Source organism: Passer domesticus, chromosome 19 (assembly GCF_036417665.1).
Source record: "Passer domesticus isolate bPasDom1 chromosome 19, bPasDom1.hap1, whole genome shotgun sequence".
Lineage (NCBI taxonomy): Eukaryota > Metazoa > Chordata > Aves > Passeriformes > Passeridae > Passer > Passer domesticus.
Window position 1 is genome coordinate 9671944 of NC_087492.1, and position 17333 is coordinate 9689276.

Sequence of the window (17333 nt, forward strand, 5' to 3'; positions counted from 1 at the left end):
TGTCAGACGCCTTCCTGCCCAGTTGGGTCTGTCAGGGATGAGCAAAATTGGTGACAAATGGGTTAAACAAAAGGCGTGATAGAAGAAATGAGCAAAAACAATAAAGAAAAGGTGGCATAGCCAGCAGGCTCCTTCCTCATCCCTTGCAGGACTGGAGCCTGTACTGCTCATGGCCCACCTCATCACAAGTTCCATTGCCAGGCAACGCACCCCACTCCATTCGTGGGAACAGTGGGTTCCAGACTCATGAAGTCATAGATTAATGGAGCCTTGGAATGGCTGGGGCTGGAAGGGACCTAAAAGATCATCTCGTTTCAGCCCCGGTCAGGGACAGGTCAAGGAACATTTTCCGCTAGACCACGTTGCTGCAAGTGCCACCTAACCTGGTCTTGGACATTTCCAGGAATGGTGCAGACTGTGGCAAGGCATCACCACGCTCACAGGGAAGAATTTCTTCCCAATATCCCACCGATCTCTCCCCTCTCTCAGTGTGAAGCTGTTCCCATGTCAGGCCCTTGTGCAAAGTCCACCTCCAGCCCTTTTGTAGTCCTTTTATTTGCCAAAACATGCTCCAAGGTCTGCCAGGAGAGTACAGCCTCATTGTCTTTCTTTTTTATCCGTTGAAGATGTGTGTTACACCTAAGCCAGTTCCTTCACTGCTGCAAAGCCAGGGCCAGGTTTGGAGCATCCATTGGGATCAGCCTTTGCCAGGGAAGCAGTGGGATGCTGTTCCTCATGCTGGGGGTGCAGGAGGAGCCCCGTGAGCCCCTGGCTGAGCTGTAGGGTTGTTGGGGCACAGACTCCTTTCTCCTCAGGAGTTCAGGGCAGAGAGTCTCCGTGGGTGAAGCCTTTGTACCATTTCCTCCAAGTCAGGTTTTATGTCAGCTTGACAGTCCATAAAGAAGACAATGAAATCATTTCTCCTGCCAATGTCCCCAAGATTGTGTGGGAAGACAAGCCAAGTTCTTCCCTTGAACACCTGCCATCCACCCCCACCTGCCCCTTTCCAAAACACGTTCCGTTCACCCCTTCTCCTTCCTGCTTCAAAACTCTACAGCAGCAACCTTTGGGTGAGGGGATACAGAGCTGACTTATGAGCCTGCAGAGGAAATAAACCATTGAGGACTCTCAAATCGGCTTTCAAGCATTGGGAAACCTGACAACATGGAAAGGGAATATATTTCCTGCACGCTGACCTTGTCAGCCACCTTCTGCTGTTTCTTTGTCCGACATGTGAACATGGGAGACGCCTGCAAATCCTCTCTGGCACATCTTCTTAGCTTTAAGGTCTCTAATCACTATTGCCTTGGTTTGTTTTTTTCACCCTTCATGATTTTTTCTTGTCCCTAATTTCTTGAGCTGTTTATTGCATACAGTATGAGAAAGAAAACCAGCATCAAAGGCACTGTCTGCAGTAGTGACCAAGTGAAGTTAATCTCCAGGGACATGACAAGGCTTGTAATAAGCAGCACATCTAGGGAAAAGTAGAGCAAAGTAAGTTCATTTCAGTGCTGTGTTGTTTATTGCTCAAATATGTCTTGTAAGAGACATAGGAAGATGAAATAAGAGCAGTGAAGAACAACAAGAACAAGAAGTGAACAATGAATGATGAACATGAAATAAGAACAATGAATAAAGAACAATGAAATAGGAATAGGAAGTTAGAATAAAAAAGAAGAACCAATAATTTAGAACATTAATACAGAACATAAATTAAGAATGGAGAACATGAATTAAGCTGGCTTGTCTGCCTTCTTCACTTTTTTCTTTGGAGGCTCCATTCCAGCTGGAGACCTTGGCTGTGGATGTTGTCTTCTGTATGGGTGAAAGAAGGACAGGATGGAGTTAATTCAGAGAACCCACTCAGCCTGCCCAGCACAGAGGGCACTACAAATCCCTCCGTGTGACCAGCCAGGGCAGAGCTCTGCGCTCCAGAGGGCATTTCCACAGGGAGCAGTGGGTGAGTACAGGGCAGGGAGTGGGCGCTCCGTGCCAGCAACGGGGAGAGCAAAGGGGGAGCAGCTCGGCAAGAGGGAGAGGCTCCATGCTCTGGTTCTTGCACGCTGATGGGGAGCAGTGGCACCGGTGCCCTTCAGGGGCACTTGCCACCTCTGAGCACCAGCTGCTCATGCCCTGTCGTCTGGCTCAGCCCAGCCAGGCCCCTGCCCCAGGGACCAGGAGTGAAACTTGGCTCACGCAGTCGTTGGCTGCTTTGCCCTGCCCAAAACTACCCCGTGTTTGACTTGTCCACAGCAGATCCAGGGGGAAAGGGCAGGTTGTCGACCCCTCTGGCAAGCAGGGAGCAGGCTGATGCTGCCCAGCATGCTCGGTGCCCTCCTGCAGCTCACAGGCTGCTGTTAACTGCGGTGCTGGTGCCACGGGAGGGATGGTCACATTTCTTCTTTTCTTCTTGTCCCTTTCTACCAGCTCAGTGTCTTCTGCTCCTTGCTTTCCTGCTCATTTTGGCTTCACCAGGCCGTTTTGTGCACACACAAAGCCTAAACATCTTCAAGAAATCTCCCTCTAGTGCTTCAGAGAGTGTTCTGAAGGAAAATGGTAGTAGGATCCCAGGACATCGGGTGTTATGTGCACATGTACAGTACCCAGCCAGCTCTGGGCAGGGCAGCAGCGTGCACTGTCCCTCGCCCTGGCCCTGCTCCAGGATGGACAATGGTGGAGGTCACCTGTCACCGAAATTCAGCAATAAAAATTAACAAAAATGCAGTATTCAGAATCAGGCATTTCTTTATTGCGAAGCCCAACTACAGCTGTGCATGCAGAGGGGAGAGCTCCACCAAAGTGCAGGCATGGTTCCAGATGGTGTAAGTATTTATTACCCACGGCATTTATTTATTTATTTCTTTATTACCCATAAGCATTTATGACACGTTCTACTTTAGGTGTCCACAGAGCCCCATCAATACCTTGGGCCGCCTTGATTTGTTACTGCGCTCTCAAGGTACCACTGACTGCCACATTAACTGCCATGAACTGCCATGAACTGCCATGAACTGCCATGAACTGGCCGAAGGTTTTATTGCTGCACGCCATGGTGAGTGAGAAGCATGCCTGCAGTGTCCTTTCTCCCGTCAGAGCACAGACATTCCTGGGTGCTGGGCTCCGTGCCAGCCCCGGCACACGGCGCTGCTCTGCGGCAATGGGGACACGGGGAAGCGCTGCCCGCCGTGTGTCCCCCGTGTGTCCCCCCATGTCCCCCTGTGCTCCCCCGCCTAGGGAGCTGCTCTTGCCCGGCACGGCCGGGCCCAGCCGCCGGGTCTCGCCGGCACTGGGCAGGATCCGGCGCAGGCTGCGGGACACGGCGGGGCTGCCCGGCTGGAAAGGAAAGCAGCTCCGGCTGCTGACAGGAGCTGTGGGCAAGGGGCTGCCGCAGTGCGGGAGGAAAGCCGCTGGGCCAGCCCCTGACGCTGCCCCTCAGAAAGGAGGAGGAGGAGGAGGAAGCTGCCACACGAGCTCGGGATGTGCCAGTGCAGAGATGAGGGGACGAGTGCGCACTTGGGGGCCGGGGCCAGCCCTCGGGCACGGCTCCAGGCGGCTCCTGAGTCGGCGTCAGGGCTGCCTGTAAGGATTTCAGGCGGCAGCCGAGAGCAGCAGCGCCAGCAGTGCCCGCCGGGCCCCATGGCCATCTGCCCGTGGCTTGCCAGCCCCTCAGGGCCGCGGGCTCTGCAGCGCTGCTCCTGCTGCCGCAGCGGGCCCGGAGCCTCGGAGCTGCCCCGCAGACGCCACGGGAGCAGCAGCAGCCTCAGGGCTGGCCCGGGCTCGACCTGCTCAGCCCGGAGGCAGAGCCACAGCAGGGGCAAGGAGCTGAAGGAGCCCCAGGGAGAGCGGGGAAGAGAGAGGCTGGTGAGACAAGGCCCGGCCTGGAATTTTAAGGGTTTTTATTAACTAAATAACACTACTTAACTAACTTATTAACTACTCATTAACTAACCTAATAAAACTAAAAAGTCATCGTTCTGATGACTGTCGTCACACGCGTTTCGTGCTTCTCACGAGATGTCCCAGGTCGAGCACTGGGCGATGGGTCCTTTCCAGCTGGCTGGGGGCTGTTGATGTCCGGCGTGGCTGGAGAGGCTGGATGAGCCCTCGTGCCCATGGGAACAGTCGGGGAGCTGTGCGCGGCCGGGGCTCTTGTGAGGCGGCAGGGCCTGGGGGTGAAGTGAGGCTGAGCTGCCACTTCCCAGGGGAAGCAACAATGGAGCAACTCTGCCAGCCCAGGAGGGGCCAGCATGAGTGTCACCTTCCTTGTGAAAGACCGTCAGATATCCCCACGACTCAGTCATTCTCCTCCATTCTTCTGCCCCTTCCAAAGCAGTCCAGAGCCCCAATGCCCATCCCAACTTGCCCAGATCTGCACACACAGCCGTACTCATCCACCGGCCTGTTCCCAGCAGACAATCAGCCCCCTGTCCTCGTTAACCCCCGTGCCCTAACAGGGCCATACCTGACGCATCCTGTGTCCTGGTCACTACAGGAAGCTGAACATCATGGCCCCTCGGGATGTGTCCCTCACTGGGCTGCAGCAGGGTCACACTGGGCTGAGGAGGAGAGGGCAGCTGGCTGCAATGCAGGGCCCAATCCAGCATCCCCCAATGAACCTCCCAACCCAGGTCTCCCTGGGAACTGAAGGCACAGATTGCCGCTGGATAGTCAGCAATGCCATCAAGCCTCAGTCGCCATTCTGTGTCCCCACCATCATCATGCCTACCTTTTTCTGGACTGTCAAGGAGGCCTGTGGCTGACTACTTTTCTGTGGAGAAGCCTGGATGTTCTGCATGGTGGAGCTGCTGCTCTGATGGTCCCCAGAGTTCTGTGGCACACGAGGGACCCTGCCATTGACCAATTGCCTCCTGTGGGATGGGGCAGAGGATCCTCAGTGCCCAGCCCTGTGGCACCCTGGGCACCACCCTGCTGTGCCAGGGAGGGGACTGGCAGTGCTGCCTGCAGGGACATGTCCCTGCCAGCTCCTGTCCACCTGCTGCAGGAGCCCCAAGCCCATCCACCCGGCCGGATCTGCTGGCTCTGTCCCCACGGCCAGGTGTGCTGGCCATGGCCATGGCAGGTCCCTGTGCACAGGACACCAGCTGGCAGGAGCTGGTCTGTCCCAGCTGCAGGGCTTGGTTTTGGGAACTCCTTTCACAGGAGGCACAAAACTCCCCACCAAGCTTGAGCTCAAATTGAAAACAGACACAGCTCATCAGATGTGCTTTCAGCAACCTTGGGACAGAGATGTGGGTGAGACAGGGCAGGGCAAGGCAAGGAATGCAAAACCGCCCCAGGCCTGGGACAAGCACTGGCCCTCCACAGCTGCCTTCTGCTCCCCGGCTCTGCGCAGCCCTGCCAGGCTCCTCTGCCCCAGCCCAGGTGCAGAGCCCTCCTTGCTGTGGCAGGGCTATGCTGCACCCCAGGAGCCAGGGATGTGTCCTCAGGGCCCTTACCTTTGGCTGTGCTGTGGCTCCTTGCCAGGGCGCAGTGGCTGCAAATACGGCAGTGTCTCGGGGTACCTGGGGAGGGCAGGAGTTACAGGGGTGTGACAGGGGACAAACAACCTGTTCCTGTTGGAGGCGGCACCCACAAACCCATGGGATTGTACCCCATGGCATCCCGCTGCCTGTAGCCCTTGGGATGAGTGCCCACAGCCCCTGCTGATGGGCAGGGCTGCAGAGGGGGCTCCCCACATCGGCACCTCCCCAGCAGACACTGGCACCCCTGTGCCCAGCAGGGTCACTGCTGGCACCCATCTCCCCCATACCAGCCCCGCTGCCCCCATGCCCTGGTGCTACTCACTGGCCAGGAACCTGCACGGTGAGCATGCGGTCACAGGACAGGCACGTGAAAGGCACTGGCAGCTGCCTGAGGAGGGTGAGGGAAGAGGGCTGGCTGAGCTCCTGGGGCCACAGCCCTGCAGCACACAGGCAGCAGCTGGCGGGCAGCAGCCAGGCGCTGGGCAGCTCACGGCACAGGGTCACGGCGTTTGCAGGCTGAACCGTGGGCTCTTGAGCCTCTTTCTCCCCATCCCCAAGGTGCTGGCTGAGGCCAGGGGAAGGCCACAGGCACCCATGTCACCATCCCAAGCAGCCCGTGCAGCGCTTGCAGCCCCTCTCGGGCACCAAAGTCCCCTGTGTGCATGGCAGGAGGGCAGGGCATGATCCAGCTCTGGGACACGGCGTGTCACAGCCCTGCCTGGGAGGAGCAGTTGCTGGAGGGAATGGGACCATCGCTGTCCCCAAAGCCATCAGTGTCTCCATCACACTCACTTCTTATACCCAGCAGCGTTTTCACGCCTCAGCCTATTCTCAAGCTCATCCATGTTCCTGTTCCAGGTCTCCTCCATCTGGTTACGGAAAGTCTTCAGTTCCAGGCGATCCAGCTGTGAACAGGTGCACAGCCTCAGCCAGCTGCCCCAGGAGGTGACATGGAGCTCTCCAGGGAAAAGCCTGGAGGGGGATCCTCAGAGGGATGCTGTCTCAGGCTGCCAAGTCCCAAAGGTGCCAGTTCTTCATTGTGGGGACCAGGTACCCCTCACCTTCTCCTCCTCCACAAGGCTGAGCTGCTGCTGCGTATTGTTCCAGTGCTGCTCCTGGCCTGAAATCTGGCTCTGCAACTCCTGCATCCTCTCATCCAGACGCTCCATAGTGACATCAAACTGGCTGCAATTGACTTTGCTGCCCAAGGCAGCTTTGTCCGCCTTCTAGCAGAGGGGAAGAGCAGGAGAGCGGTGGGGAAAGGGATGAGGAAGGACAGGCAGGGCCAGCGTGTGTGAGGGGAGAGGGAGGAGTGCTTCCCCCAGGCCAGCATGGCCCTTTCAGGCTGCTGTGGCCCCATTTGCCCCGTCAGCCTGGTGAGCTTGGTCCCACCATCTGGAGGGTGAGGGACCCCCTGAGCTCAGGAAATTCTCCCTCCCCACACCAGTTCTGCCCCCCAGCCCCCAAGGGCAAGGGGCATTTGTCACCCTGCCCAGGAGCCCCTGGGCTGGTACAGAGGCCCCTCTAGACTGTACCATGTCCATTGCTGCCAGCATGTCCTGCTGATCTGCCTTCTCCTTCTGCAGTTTCTCCAGAAACTGGAACAGCATCTTTCAGCACAGAAAGGAACTCATTACACCGCAGTAAGGTTGGAGCTGCATCCTGGCCAGGGGAACACACCCCTCTCCCCTAGCCCAAAAACCTTGAGGAAATGCACTTGGAACAAGCACAGTGCTGAAAAGGTCAGCAGGGAGACATTCTTGTGATCCCTGCCTGTAATCACAAGGAGAGCCTGGGGGGTGCTGTGACACCAAAGGAGTGTCAGCCACCTACCTCGATTTCTTTCTGCTTTTGTTCAGAGTCTTTCTGCAGGGCCCCAGAAACAAAGCTGAGCTTCTCACAGTCTCCCTTCATCTGTACAACTGTAGCCTCCACGTAGTGCAGCCGCTTCTGGTCTTGCTCCCGCTCCTTGAAAGGAAAAACCACGTACTGAGCAAAAGGGACTCGGCTGCTCCACAGAGGCAGACCCGCATTACTCAACCAGTGGCCATGAGCTCTCAGCGTCAGCAGGACATTTGCATCAAGGCTTTCATTTTGGTCCATGCCACTGACTGGTCCAGGCCAATCTGGGTCTACCCCAGGGGATGTCCTCAGTCCCCCATCCTGCCAGCTGCCTACCTGGACATATTTCCTCATCATTTTGTTGCATTTTCCCATGGCCATCTGCCGTGACTCCATGGATTCCACCTGCTCCTGGAGTTTCTCACAGCGCTGGAGGAGCTTCCCCAAGCACGCTCTGATGTTGAAGGTGCAACTGGAGCAGTCTCCATTCCCCTCTTGCTGCTCATCCTCTAGGTCCCCAGTTTCGCCTGTATCACCAAGCTGCAGAAAAGGCAGAAGAAATTGGCTCAGAAATGGGATGAATGGAATCAACAGTGCTGGGTGGCCCCACCCAGTTAGGGAATATGGCTGGAAACGCCACCAGGAGTACTGCACCAAGCCAGGAGTGCTGGGAATGCTCCCCCAGGACCTCACCTGCTCATTGACTTTGTTAATTGTCTCAATCACCACCTGCTCCAGCATGGTATACCTCATCTCCACCTGCTCTCCCATCTTCTGCAGCTCATGCTTTGTCTCCTGCCGCAAAGCCCTGGCCAGCGGGATGGGGGCAAGGGCAGGGTTACCCCTGCAGGGCTGCTGGGCACCTTGTGCCCACAAACCAGGATGCAGCCAGACCATCTGGGCTCCCTTGCAGCCCCCCAGGGTATGAAACCCACTCCTGTCCTCTTACTCAATTTGCTGAGAGATCTCCTTGCTGCTCTCTTCTTTCCATTTGGCTGCATCCTCCCTCAGCTTTTTAAGGTCCTCTCCCATCTTCTTAATCTGGGAAGACCAGTGACAGTAGAGTCAGGGCACAGCCATCATGTTGTCCCAGCGTGGGGGCCCTTCAGACACACAGAAAGCTCCAGGGCCCCAACGCAGTCCTGAGACCCTGACCCCAAACCCTGCTCTTGGAGTCTCATTGAAGTTCCCCATGAGAGCCCAAAGATTACATGACCCAACAGCTCACTAGGGCAGGAGTCTCCTTAAGCTTCTTTATGTCTCCTTCCATGCGGATCTGGGTTGTTTTTATCCTGTCAACCTCCTCACGCAGATCCTGGATGAGAGCCATGTCCTAGGAGAGAGCAGTGGTGGCAGTGAGCCTCTGGGAGGGTCAGTGGGGACCCGCAAGCCCTCGAGCCCTGCTGTGGTTTGCCAAGCACTGGGGACAGTGCAGGGCCAAGCTCAGCCAGGCTGGCAGGGCTCTGCAGGCAGCACGGTCCATGCATCTAGCAGGGCCAAGAGTGCTGAGCTTCCAACCAGCAGGGCAGAGGGTACGGGCTGCAGTCTCAGTCCAAAACTTGCTCCCAGCAGCAGCTCACCTCCTCCTGGATCTTCTTAATTTCCTCTGACATGTAGGACTGTAGGAGAAAGTGCTATCAGAGACAAGGAGTGGAGGCACCATGACATTCGCCACCACCGTGGTCTGCACAAACCTGGGCCTTCTGCATCTTCCTAACATCCTCTGAGAGGTGGGAAACTTCTGCCTGTATCCCAACAATCACTTCATGAACAAGCTGTGAAACAGTTTGAGAAACAGGGATATCAGAGGTGATGGCCAGGGCAGCAACACCCCAAAGAGCCCCACCCTGCCACGGGCAGCCCATGGCACAGCCAGGTGAGCAGGGAGAGTCCCAGTGCCACCTGCCCCAGCCGGGCTCAGTGCCAGAGCACTGAAGCCCATCCAGACAGCAAAGAGCCCCTGCCAGCGGCTCTGCCAGGGCAGTGAGGGCAGAGCCAAGCACGGCTGTGTGAGGAAGCAGAGAGGGGCTGTCTGCTGGGGGAGTGCCCAGGGGCGGGGAAGAGCTTGTACCTCAGACATCTGTTTCTTGCAGTCTTCCATCTCTTTCTTCATCTTTTCCATGTGAGTGGCCACATCAGCAAGTGAGGGGCCACTCAGCTGGCCTGGCCATGGCTCCTCACTTGTCAGGTACTGCACGTCCAGGTGCGCCAGCACAGCCTGCAGCAGTTTTCTCATGGCTGCAAAGTGAACAGATCCCTTCTGGGGTGTCCCAATGGCGAGATCCAGCATCTGGGAGAGGCTGAGTGTGTCCAGAGATGTTGCCATGACTGCACACACTCTGTCCCTGATTTGTCACAGTTGGCCCAAATGGGCCCAGTTGGGCCTGTCAGGGACAAGCAAAATTGATGACAAATGGGTTGAACAGCAGGTGCGATAGAAGCAATGAGCGAATGCGATAAGGAAAAGGATGAGTAGCCAGCAGGCTCCTTCCTCCTTCCTTGTCCCTTGCAGGACTGGAACCAGGTTGCTGGTGGCCCTCCTCATCACAACACCCGTTGCCAGGCTGCGCACCACTCCACTCCTGGTAACCAATGGGTTCCAGACTCATGAAGTCATAGATTAATGGAGCCTTGGAATGGCTGGGGCTGGAAGGGACCTAAAAGATCATCTCGTTTCAGGCCCGGTCAGGGACAGGTCAAGGAACATTTTCCGCTAGACCAGGTTGCTGCAAGTGCCACCTAACCTGGTCTTGGACATTTCCAGGAATGGTGCAGACTGTGGCAAGGCATCACCACGCTCACAGGGAAGAATTTCTTCCCAATATCCCACCGATCTCTCCCCTCTCTCAGTGTGAAGCTGTTCCCATGTCAGGCCCTTGTGCAAAGTCCACCTCCAGCCCTTTTGTAGTCCTTTTATTTGCCAAAACATGCTCCAAGGTCTGCCAGGAGAGTACAGCCTCATTGTCTTTCTTTTTTATCCGTTGAAGATGTGTGTTACATGTAAGCCAGTTTGTTCACTGCTGCAAAGCCAGGGCCTGGTTTGGAGCATCCATTGGGATCAGCCTTTGCCAGGGAAGCAGTGGGGTGCTGTTCCTCATGCTGGGGGTGCAGGAGGAGCCCCGTGAGCCCCTGGCTGAGCTGTAGGGTTGTTGGGGCACAGACTCCTTTCTCCTCAGGAGTTCAGGGCAGAGAGTCTCCGTGGGTGAAGCCCAACAGCAGTTAGGATGCCAAGTAATGAAGAGAATTATGTCATTTAGAATGGATGACCATTGATTCCTTTGTTTGCAAAAAACAGATAACTAAGTCAAAAGCTTTTTCTATGTGTGTGGCTCGAACTATCCGCTCCACTCGTCCTGAGGAGAATAAAGTAACGCCCAACTTGCCAAAACTAAAAGGATAGTGTTTGAGGATTTCATTTATCCTGGTTTTGGTGACAGTTGCTAATGACCCAGGTGGAACTTTTCTCCTTCTTTTGCTCCATGGATTCATGGGATCGAGAGGACTCCGGTGCACTCCAAAGATTTTTCCGGGAGATCCTCTGATGCCCTAATCCAGTGAGTTCAAGGCAAAGAGCCCTGGGATTTTAGGAAGGTCATTCAGACACACTGTTAACTCCAGGTGGAGGAATTGTGGTAATGGCAAAAGTGGGGGAAGAGGCTGAGAGAGGGCATGCTCAGAATGTTCAGCAGGGAATGCTGGACAAGTATTTCCCGCCTGCACATCCCTGGTGGGAGGAGGGGGAAAACACTGTCACTGTGTTGGTGTGCACCAATGGAATTCCAGGGAAATCAAGACACTGGAACCAGTAAGGATTCGGTTGGAGCCTGATGGAAGACTGGTCAGGCAGAACAATTATTCTTTGAAGTTAGAAGGTAGAAGAGGGTTAGAAGAATGAATTGCTAAATTTTGGAAGATGGGTCACTAAGGGAATGTGAGTCACAATATAGCACTCCTCTCCTGCCAGTAAAGGAAGCACACACTAAGGAACACAGGCCAGTACAAGATGTCAGAGCTGTCAAGGAAATAGTGTGAGACTAGTGTGAGACCCAGTGGTAGTTATAGTGGTAGTTATACACTTTTCACCTCAAATAAGGAAATTGATGAGTCTTGATGAGTCCACTGTTGTGGATGTTAAGGATGATTTTTTCTGCATTGCCCTTGAAACTGAAATTCAACTCTTGTTTCTCGAATGGAAAGTTCCTTGATGGGCCATGAAAACCAATTGAGGTGGACTGTTCTTCCTCCAGGGTTCAAAAATCACCCCACATTATTTGAGAAATGTCTCAATTTGAGACAAGTTAGGAGGAAACATCTCCTCTAAAGAAAACAGGTTTCGGCACGCCCTCCCTCCTACAGCAAGGAAATTTTTTGGAGGAAAGTGAAAAAAGCTGTTTATTTAACACACAGAGTGGAGGCAGGCATGGGAAAAAGAATGAATAACGTTAGATATTCAAGCCTTCTCATTGTGGGGTAGGCTGGTGGATTCAGAGCTCTTTCTGTAGGCGTGGCTCGGTTCCTCCCGAGTCCAGAGCCGGGATGTGCATCCCAGGGCCTCCCCTGCGGGCCAAGGCACAGGGCTGCCGGCGATGTTCTGGTGCTTCAGACCAGGGAAAAGCAAAAACCGTTCCAGGAGAAGAAGCCACAGTCCTGGAAAGACTTCTGCCATTGTCAAAGAAACGAGAAGCCAGCTGAAAGCCGAGATGTACTCCCTCTGTCTGTGCTGCACAACACAGCTGAGGGAGCCTGGGGCAGGATGTTGGAAAACCACACCAAAAGAATTCCACTGGCTTTGCACCCCTCTCTCAGACCCAGCTTAAAGTTACAGGACCCATGTCTGGGCATAAAGCAGACAATAGGAGACACAGTATCATGCTATCACCCCAAAACAAGAACCAATAGGGAAAAGATTGGAGGTATGGGAAAAGGAGAATGAGGATATCACTTTGCAAAAGGATGTAGGTGATCTTTTAATTTCTACAGGAACTCAAGCTGGATGCGTTGATATGACTCTTAAGATTCCTGAAAATTTTGGGACAAGCCAGTTACAAGGTATCCAAGAAGAAGGCCTAAAGCGCCAAGAGCACATTACCTATATGAGGTTCACCATTTCCCAGGGACAGCAAAGTCTTGCAACCAAAAGAAGAGAGCCGAACTCCAGAGCCAAGGTGTGTTTGCAAGTTAGGAATATTTCTAGGAATGGGTGGTTGGTGTGGGCTCAGGATTTTTAATTCTGGCCTATGGGTAAGACCTTTATATGAGACCCTGAGAATCGCCCAAGGAGGTGCTACACCAAGGAGGTGCTACAGTGGACCCCAGAATGCCAGAGGCTTTCAGAGACCCCAAGAGAGCTCTAATGCCAGCCCTGCACAGGCATTACCTGACTTGAGCAAGCCTCTTGAGCAGATTGTTCATGAGCACTGACGTGTTGCACTACGGGTGTTAGCTCAGAGGTTATGCACATGGAAAAGGGCCATAAGATATTTTTCCAAACAAGTGGACAGTGTAAGTTAAGGGATGTCCCTTAACTGCCTTTGACTTGGAGCAGGAGCTGCGCTTTAATCCAAGAAGCCCCGAATGGACCATGGGCCAGATAATGACTGCTCATGTTCCCCCCTTGGTCCTCTCTGTTCTAGAACACAAAGGAGGCCACTGGTGACCCCCAAGTCGAATGCTGAAGTATCAAGTTATCTTGTTGGAGCACGATGATGGGGAACTGCAAACAACTCCTTTGCCTTGCACCCAGCCACGTTCCTGGAATCTGTACCAGAAAGTCAAGAAGCCTCACAACATGCCTGTGTTCCAACGACTGAGCAGCTTCACTCCAGCAGAGGAGTTCCTCTGGTAGAAGATCCGGCCTGGGAATTGTCCACAGGTGGGAGCAGCTTTGTGAGCAAAGGAAAGCAGAAGTTTGGCTGTGCAGTAGGGCCCAATCCAAGCCGTCCCATTACCTCTTACCACCTCTGCACACAAGGCTGAGCTGCTCAGTCTATGGCAGCCTGGAATTGTCTCAGGGGAAGAATGGGAACACATGGGCTAATGCTAACCGTGCCTTTGGAGCAGTACCTGCCCACGGAGCTCTCTGGAACAAAGGAGGGCTCCTTTCAGCACAAGGATCCTCTGTCAAAGGTGGAGACATTACCAGACAATTACTAGAAAGTGTTCAGGTACCAGCCCAAGTGGCTCTCATGCATTGTAAAGCTCATCCATTAGGAAATACATCAGTTAGTGTTGGAAACCGACTGGCAGATAAAGCTGCTAAAGGGCTGGCAGAGAAAAGCATCCCAATAGTTGCTGCAGCAAAATGTATGACCTTTCAGAGGTAACCCCAGAATAACAAGCCCAAGATAAAATGCTGGCAAAATTGAATGGCCCTGGATCTAAAATAGTATAGGTTTTGCCAAAAAGTTTTACTAAGTATTTTAATAGGAATTATTGCATTTTAGTGTCTTAAGTCTTTCTAAATATCCAATGATTTAAGTGGAAGTAATCCTAAAAGAAATAAGGTCACTTATAAAGGGGGGATGTGTTGGAAATGATATAACTTTCTAATTTGAGATTCCTATTATTTGTTTTCATTAACTCAGTTAATAATGGCTTCACTTAATCATAAGCAGTGCAGTTTTCCACTGGAGCATGTAGCAAGATTTTATACAAACTGCTGTTAGTGGAACATTATTTGGGAAAATTACTGAACTTTTAAGTTTTGCTAAATGAACTTGACGTGATTCAGTGAACAAAGATTGGGATAGAGAAATGGGGTGAGAACTGGACACCAGGAATGCAGAATTTGTAGAGTGTGAGGACAAGGTGTGGAAACCAGAGGTAAAGAAGAAACGAACAAGGAGAATTCCACTCTTAATGTACTGAAAACAATATCTGGAAAAAAATTAAAAGTAATAAAAAGACTGACAAGTGGACTAATTAATATTGTTATCAAAACCAGAAAGAAATAAAGACTTTAATTTCATATTAGGGATTAGGCATTCTTTACTGCAAAGCCAGATGTATGGGGGATGGCTGCACAGAGAGTACATGCTGTGTACAGGAAAAGCCCCTGTTGAAATACTGTATTTGTCATCATATTCATAACTATTCTCAGAAGAAACACACATATGGCAATAATTTCCCCCAAGACATGAATATACATTCCCTCCCCTCAGCACATGCACTCTTCTGCCCTGGGAGTCTCCATGGCAGTCTCGGGTGGTCGGTGAACCCACAGTCATACCTGACCACGTGGTGAAATGGTGTTTCTTTGCAAATGAGGAGAAAAGTTTGTACAGCTGGCCGGGTATTTAATTAGTGAAAGCTTAGATCGATGGGCTGTAGATTGACTCCCCTCCTTGGTAAAAGTTTCTCCTGCTTTTGATGGTGTGGTTCCATGGACTTGGCAAAATGAGCATAGTGTGGAGCCCGCCAGGAGCAAGCAATTGTTCATCTGGCAGCAGCATGAGAACTGAGAAATCAATACCAAATGGATGATAGGAGATTAATGAATGAAGAGAAATATGTAATTTATAAGCAATGACCATTAATTTGTTTGCTGAAAATACATAGTGAAAAGTTTAGAGAGTGGGTGTGCATTCTGAGTGGAGCTACTCCCATGTACCCTGGTTTGGGGAGATAGAATATAATTAAATAAGGACAGTGCAAAAAGTAATCTTACCCCTAAATAAGCTGCAGATGGGCCAGTTAACAAGATTAGGAACAGGCCTGACTTTAACAGGCCATGGCTGTGACCAATAAGAAGAGTGCTATAAAAGAGTGGGTTGGCTGGTTGGGAGGAACTGGAGTCTGTTGCCTGCTGTGAAGAAGAGACAGTGCTCTGAAGAGCTGCCCATGAAACCACACCAAGGTGGTATGAAACTTTTGCGATAAGCAGAAAACAATATGGAACCTCTGCAATAATATGATAACACCCTGGAGCTGGGAATAAAGTAATGCCTGATAACTAATAGTAAAAATAGTGTAGGACACTTTGGTTTATCCCAGTGGTTTCAGAGGCAGTGGGAAAAGGCTGTGTGTGTCTTTCAGAAGGTTTTTTATTAACCGAATAGAATGAAAATGTTATTTCTCGGACAACAATTGTCCCGGAGTTTACTCTCTGCTGATGAGACATCCCTGGTGGAGCACTGGGTTCCCAGTCCTGTCCAGCTACTTGAGGGCTGTCGAAGTCTCCCGGGGCTGGAGTGGCTGGAGGAGCCCTGGTGCCCTGGAGACGTGTCGGGGGGCTGTGCCTGGCCGGTGATGCCGAGAGGTGGCAGGGCCTGGGGGGAGAGGCAAGGCTGAGCCCCCAGGCCCCGGGGCTGCCCCGTCTGGGTCAGCTCAGCCAGCTCAGAACGGGGCAGCAGGAGGGTCACCTGCTTGGCCAGGGACCCGCAGGGAGCAGGTGCAGACCCAGCAGACAGCCAGTCTCTTGTCCCCCTGCTCCCCGTGCCCTGACAGGGCCACACCTGGCTCATCCAGTGTCCTGGTCACCACAGGAAGCTGGTCATTGCGGCCCCTCGGCACGTGTCCACCCCTGCCCAGCAGCTGGGTCACTCTGGGCTGGGAAGGAGAGAGCAGCTGGCTGAAAGGCAGGGTCCAGTCCAGCATTCCCTAGCAACCCTCCCAAAGCAGCTGTGCCCGAGGAAACTGAAGGCACAAATTCACCCAGGATCCTCAGCATCGCCCGGCCCGCCCCCAGTACACGTGCCATGTCCTCACCTTCATCATCCCTACCTTGTTGGGGAGGGTCACGAGTCCCTGCAGAAATGCCTTGTTCCGCAGACAATCCTGAATTGGTGGCAGTTTGAAACTGCTGCTCTGATGGTCCCCAGAGCTCTGTGGCACATGGGAGCCACCGCCACGGACCACTGGCCTCCTGTGGGATGGGGCAGAGGATCCTCAGTGTCCAGCCCTGTGGCACCCTGGGCACCACCCTGCCGTGCCAGGGAGGGGACTGGCAGTGCTGCCTGCAGGGGCATGCCCCTGCCAGCTCCTGTCCATCTGCTGCAGGAGCTCCCAGCAGGGAGCAATAGCCTGTCCCACACAAATGCAGAGCCCTCCTTGCTGTGGCAGGGCTACGCTGCACCCCAGGAGCCAGGGATGTGTCCTCAGGGCCCTTACCTTTGGCTGTGCTGTGGCTCCTTGCCAGGGCGCAGTGGCTGCAAGTATGGGAGTATCTTGGGGTACCTGGGGAGGGCAGGAGTCACAGGGGTGTGACAGGGGACAAACAACCTGTTCCTGTTGGAGGCGGCACCCACAAACCCATGGGATTGTACCCCATGGCATCCCGCTGCCTGTAGCCCTTGGGATGAGTGCCCACAGCCCCTGCTGATGGGCAGGGCTGCAGAGGGGTCTCCCCACATCAGCCCCTCCCCAGCAGACACTGGCACCCCTGTGCCCAGCAGGGTCACTGCTGGCACCCATCTCCCCCATGCCAGCCCCGCTGCCCGCATGCCCTGGTGCTACTCACTGGCCAGGAACCTGCACGGTGAGCATGCGGTCACAGGACAGGCACGTGAAAGGCACTGGCAGCTGCCTGAGGAGGGTGAGGGAAGAGGGCTGGCTGAGCTCCTGGGGCCACAGCCCTGCAGCACACAGGCAGCAGCTGGCGGGCAGCAGCCAGGCGCTGGGCAGCTCACGGCACAGGGTCACGGCGTTTGCAGGCTGAACCGTGGGCTCTTGAGCCTCTTTCTCCCCATCCCCAAGGTGCTGGCTGAGGCCTGGGGAAGGCCACAGGCACCCATGTCACCATCCCAAGCAGCCCGTGCAGCGCTTGCAGCCCCTCTCGGGCACCAAAGTCCCCTGTGTGCGTGGCAGGAGGGCAGGGCATGATCCAGCTCTGGGACACGGCGTGTCACAGCCCTGCCTGGGAGGAGCAGTTGCCCTCTCCCAGCCTGGCTTCTGGGAGCCTTTGCACCCACAGCCCCATTTTGCTTTGGGAGGGCTCTGTCCTGCAGGTGCCCTCTCTTGTTCTTCCTTGCCTGTGTGGAACCTGCTGCTGGTGGAAGCAGAAGGTGCAGC

At 53.9% G+C, this 17333-nt stretch overlaps 1 protein-coding gene and 1 long non-coding RNA gene across 3 annotated transcripts; both read right to left on the reverse strand.

The window, feature by feature from the left end:
- Nucleotides 1-3879: 3879 nt before the first annotated feature.
- LOC135283430 (uncharacterized) lies at nt 3880-4580 on the reverse strand. Its single transcript, XR_010349201.1, has 2 exons — nt 4463-4580; nt 3880-4166 (listed from the first exon to the last, which is right to left on the reverse strand). It is a non-coding gene; the product is annotated as an uncharacterized LOC135283430 (long non-coding RNA).
- A 1634-nt stretch (nt 4581-6214) lies between these two features.
- LOC135283840 (glutamine-rich protein 2-like) lies at nt 6215-9879 on the reverse strand. 2 transcript variants are annotated; one of them, XM_064394960.1, is made up of 11 exons: nt 9397-9879; nt 9020-9100; nt 8906-8944; nt 8554-8658; nt 8275-8366; nt 8019-8133; nt 7662-7865; nt 7317-7451; nt 7019-7093; nt 6545-6709; nt 6215-6388 (listed from the first exon to the last, which is right to left on the reverse strand). In XM_064394960.1, the coding sequence occupies exons 1-11, from the start codon at nt 9649-9651 to the stop codon at nt 6272-6274; spliced, it is 1383 nt and encodes a 460-aa protein (XP_064251030.1). In that variant the 5' UTR covers nt 9652-9879; the 3' UTR covers nt 6215-6271. The 2 variants fall into 2 exon arrangements, 1 of the variants encoding a protein (XP_064251030.1); XR_010349446.1 differs by having other exon boundaries at nt 6260-6388; nt 7019-7145.
- Between the last annotated feature and the right edge of the window lie 7454 nt (nt 9880-17333).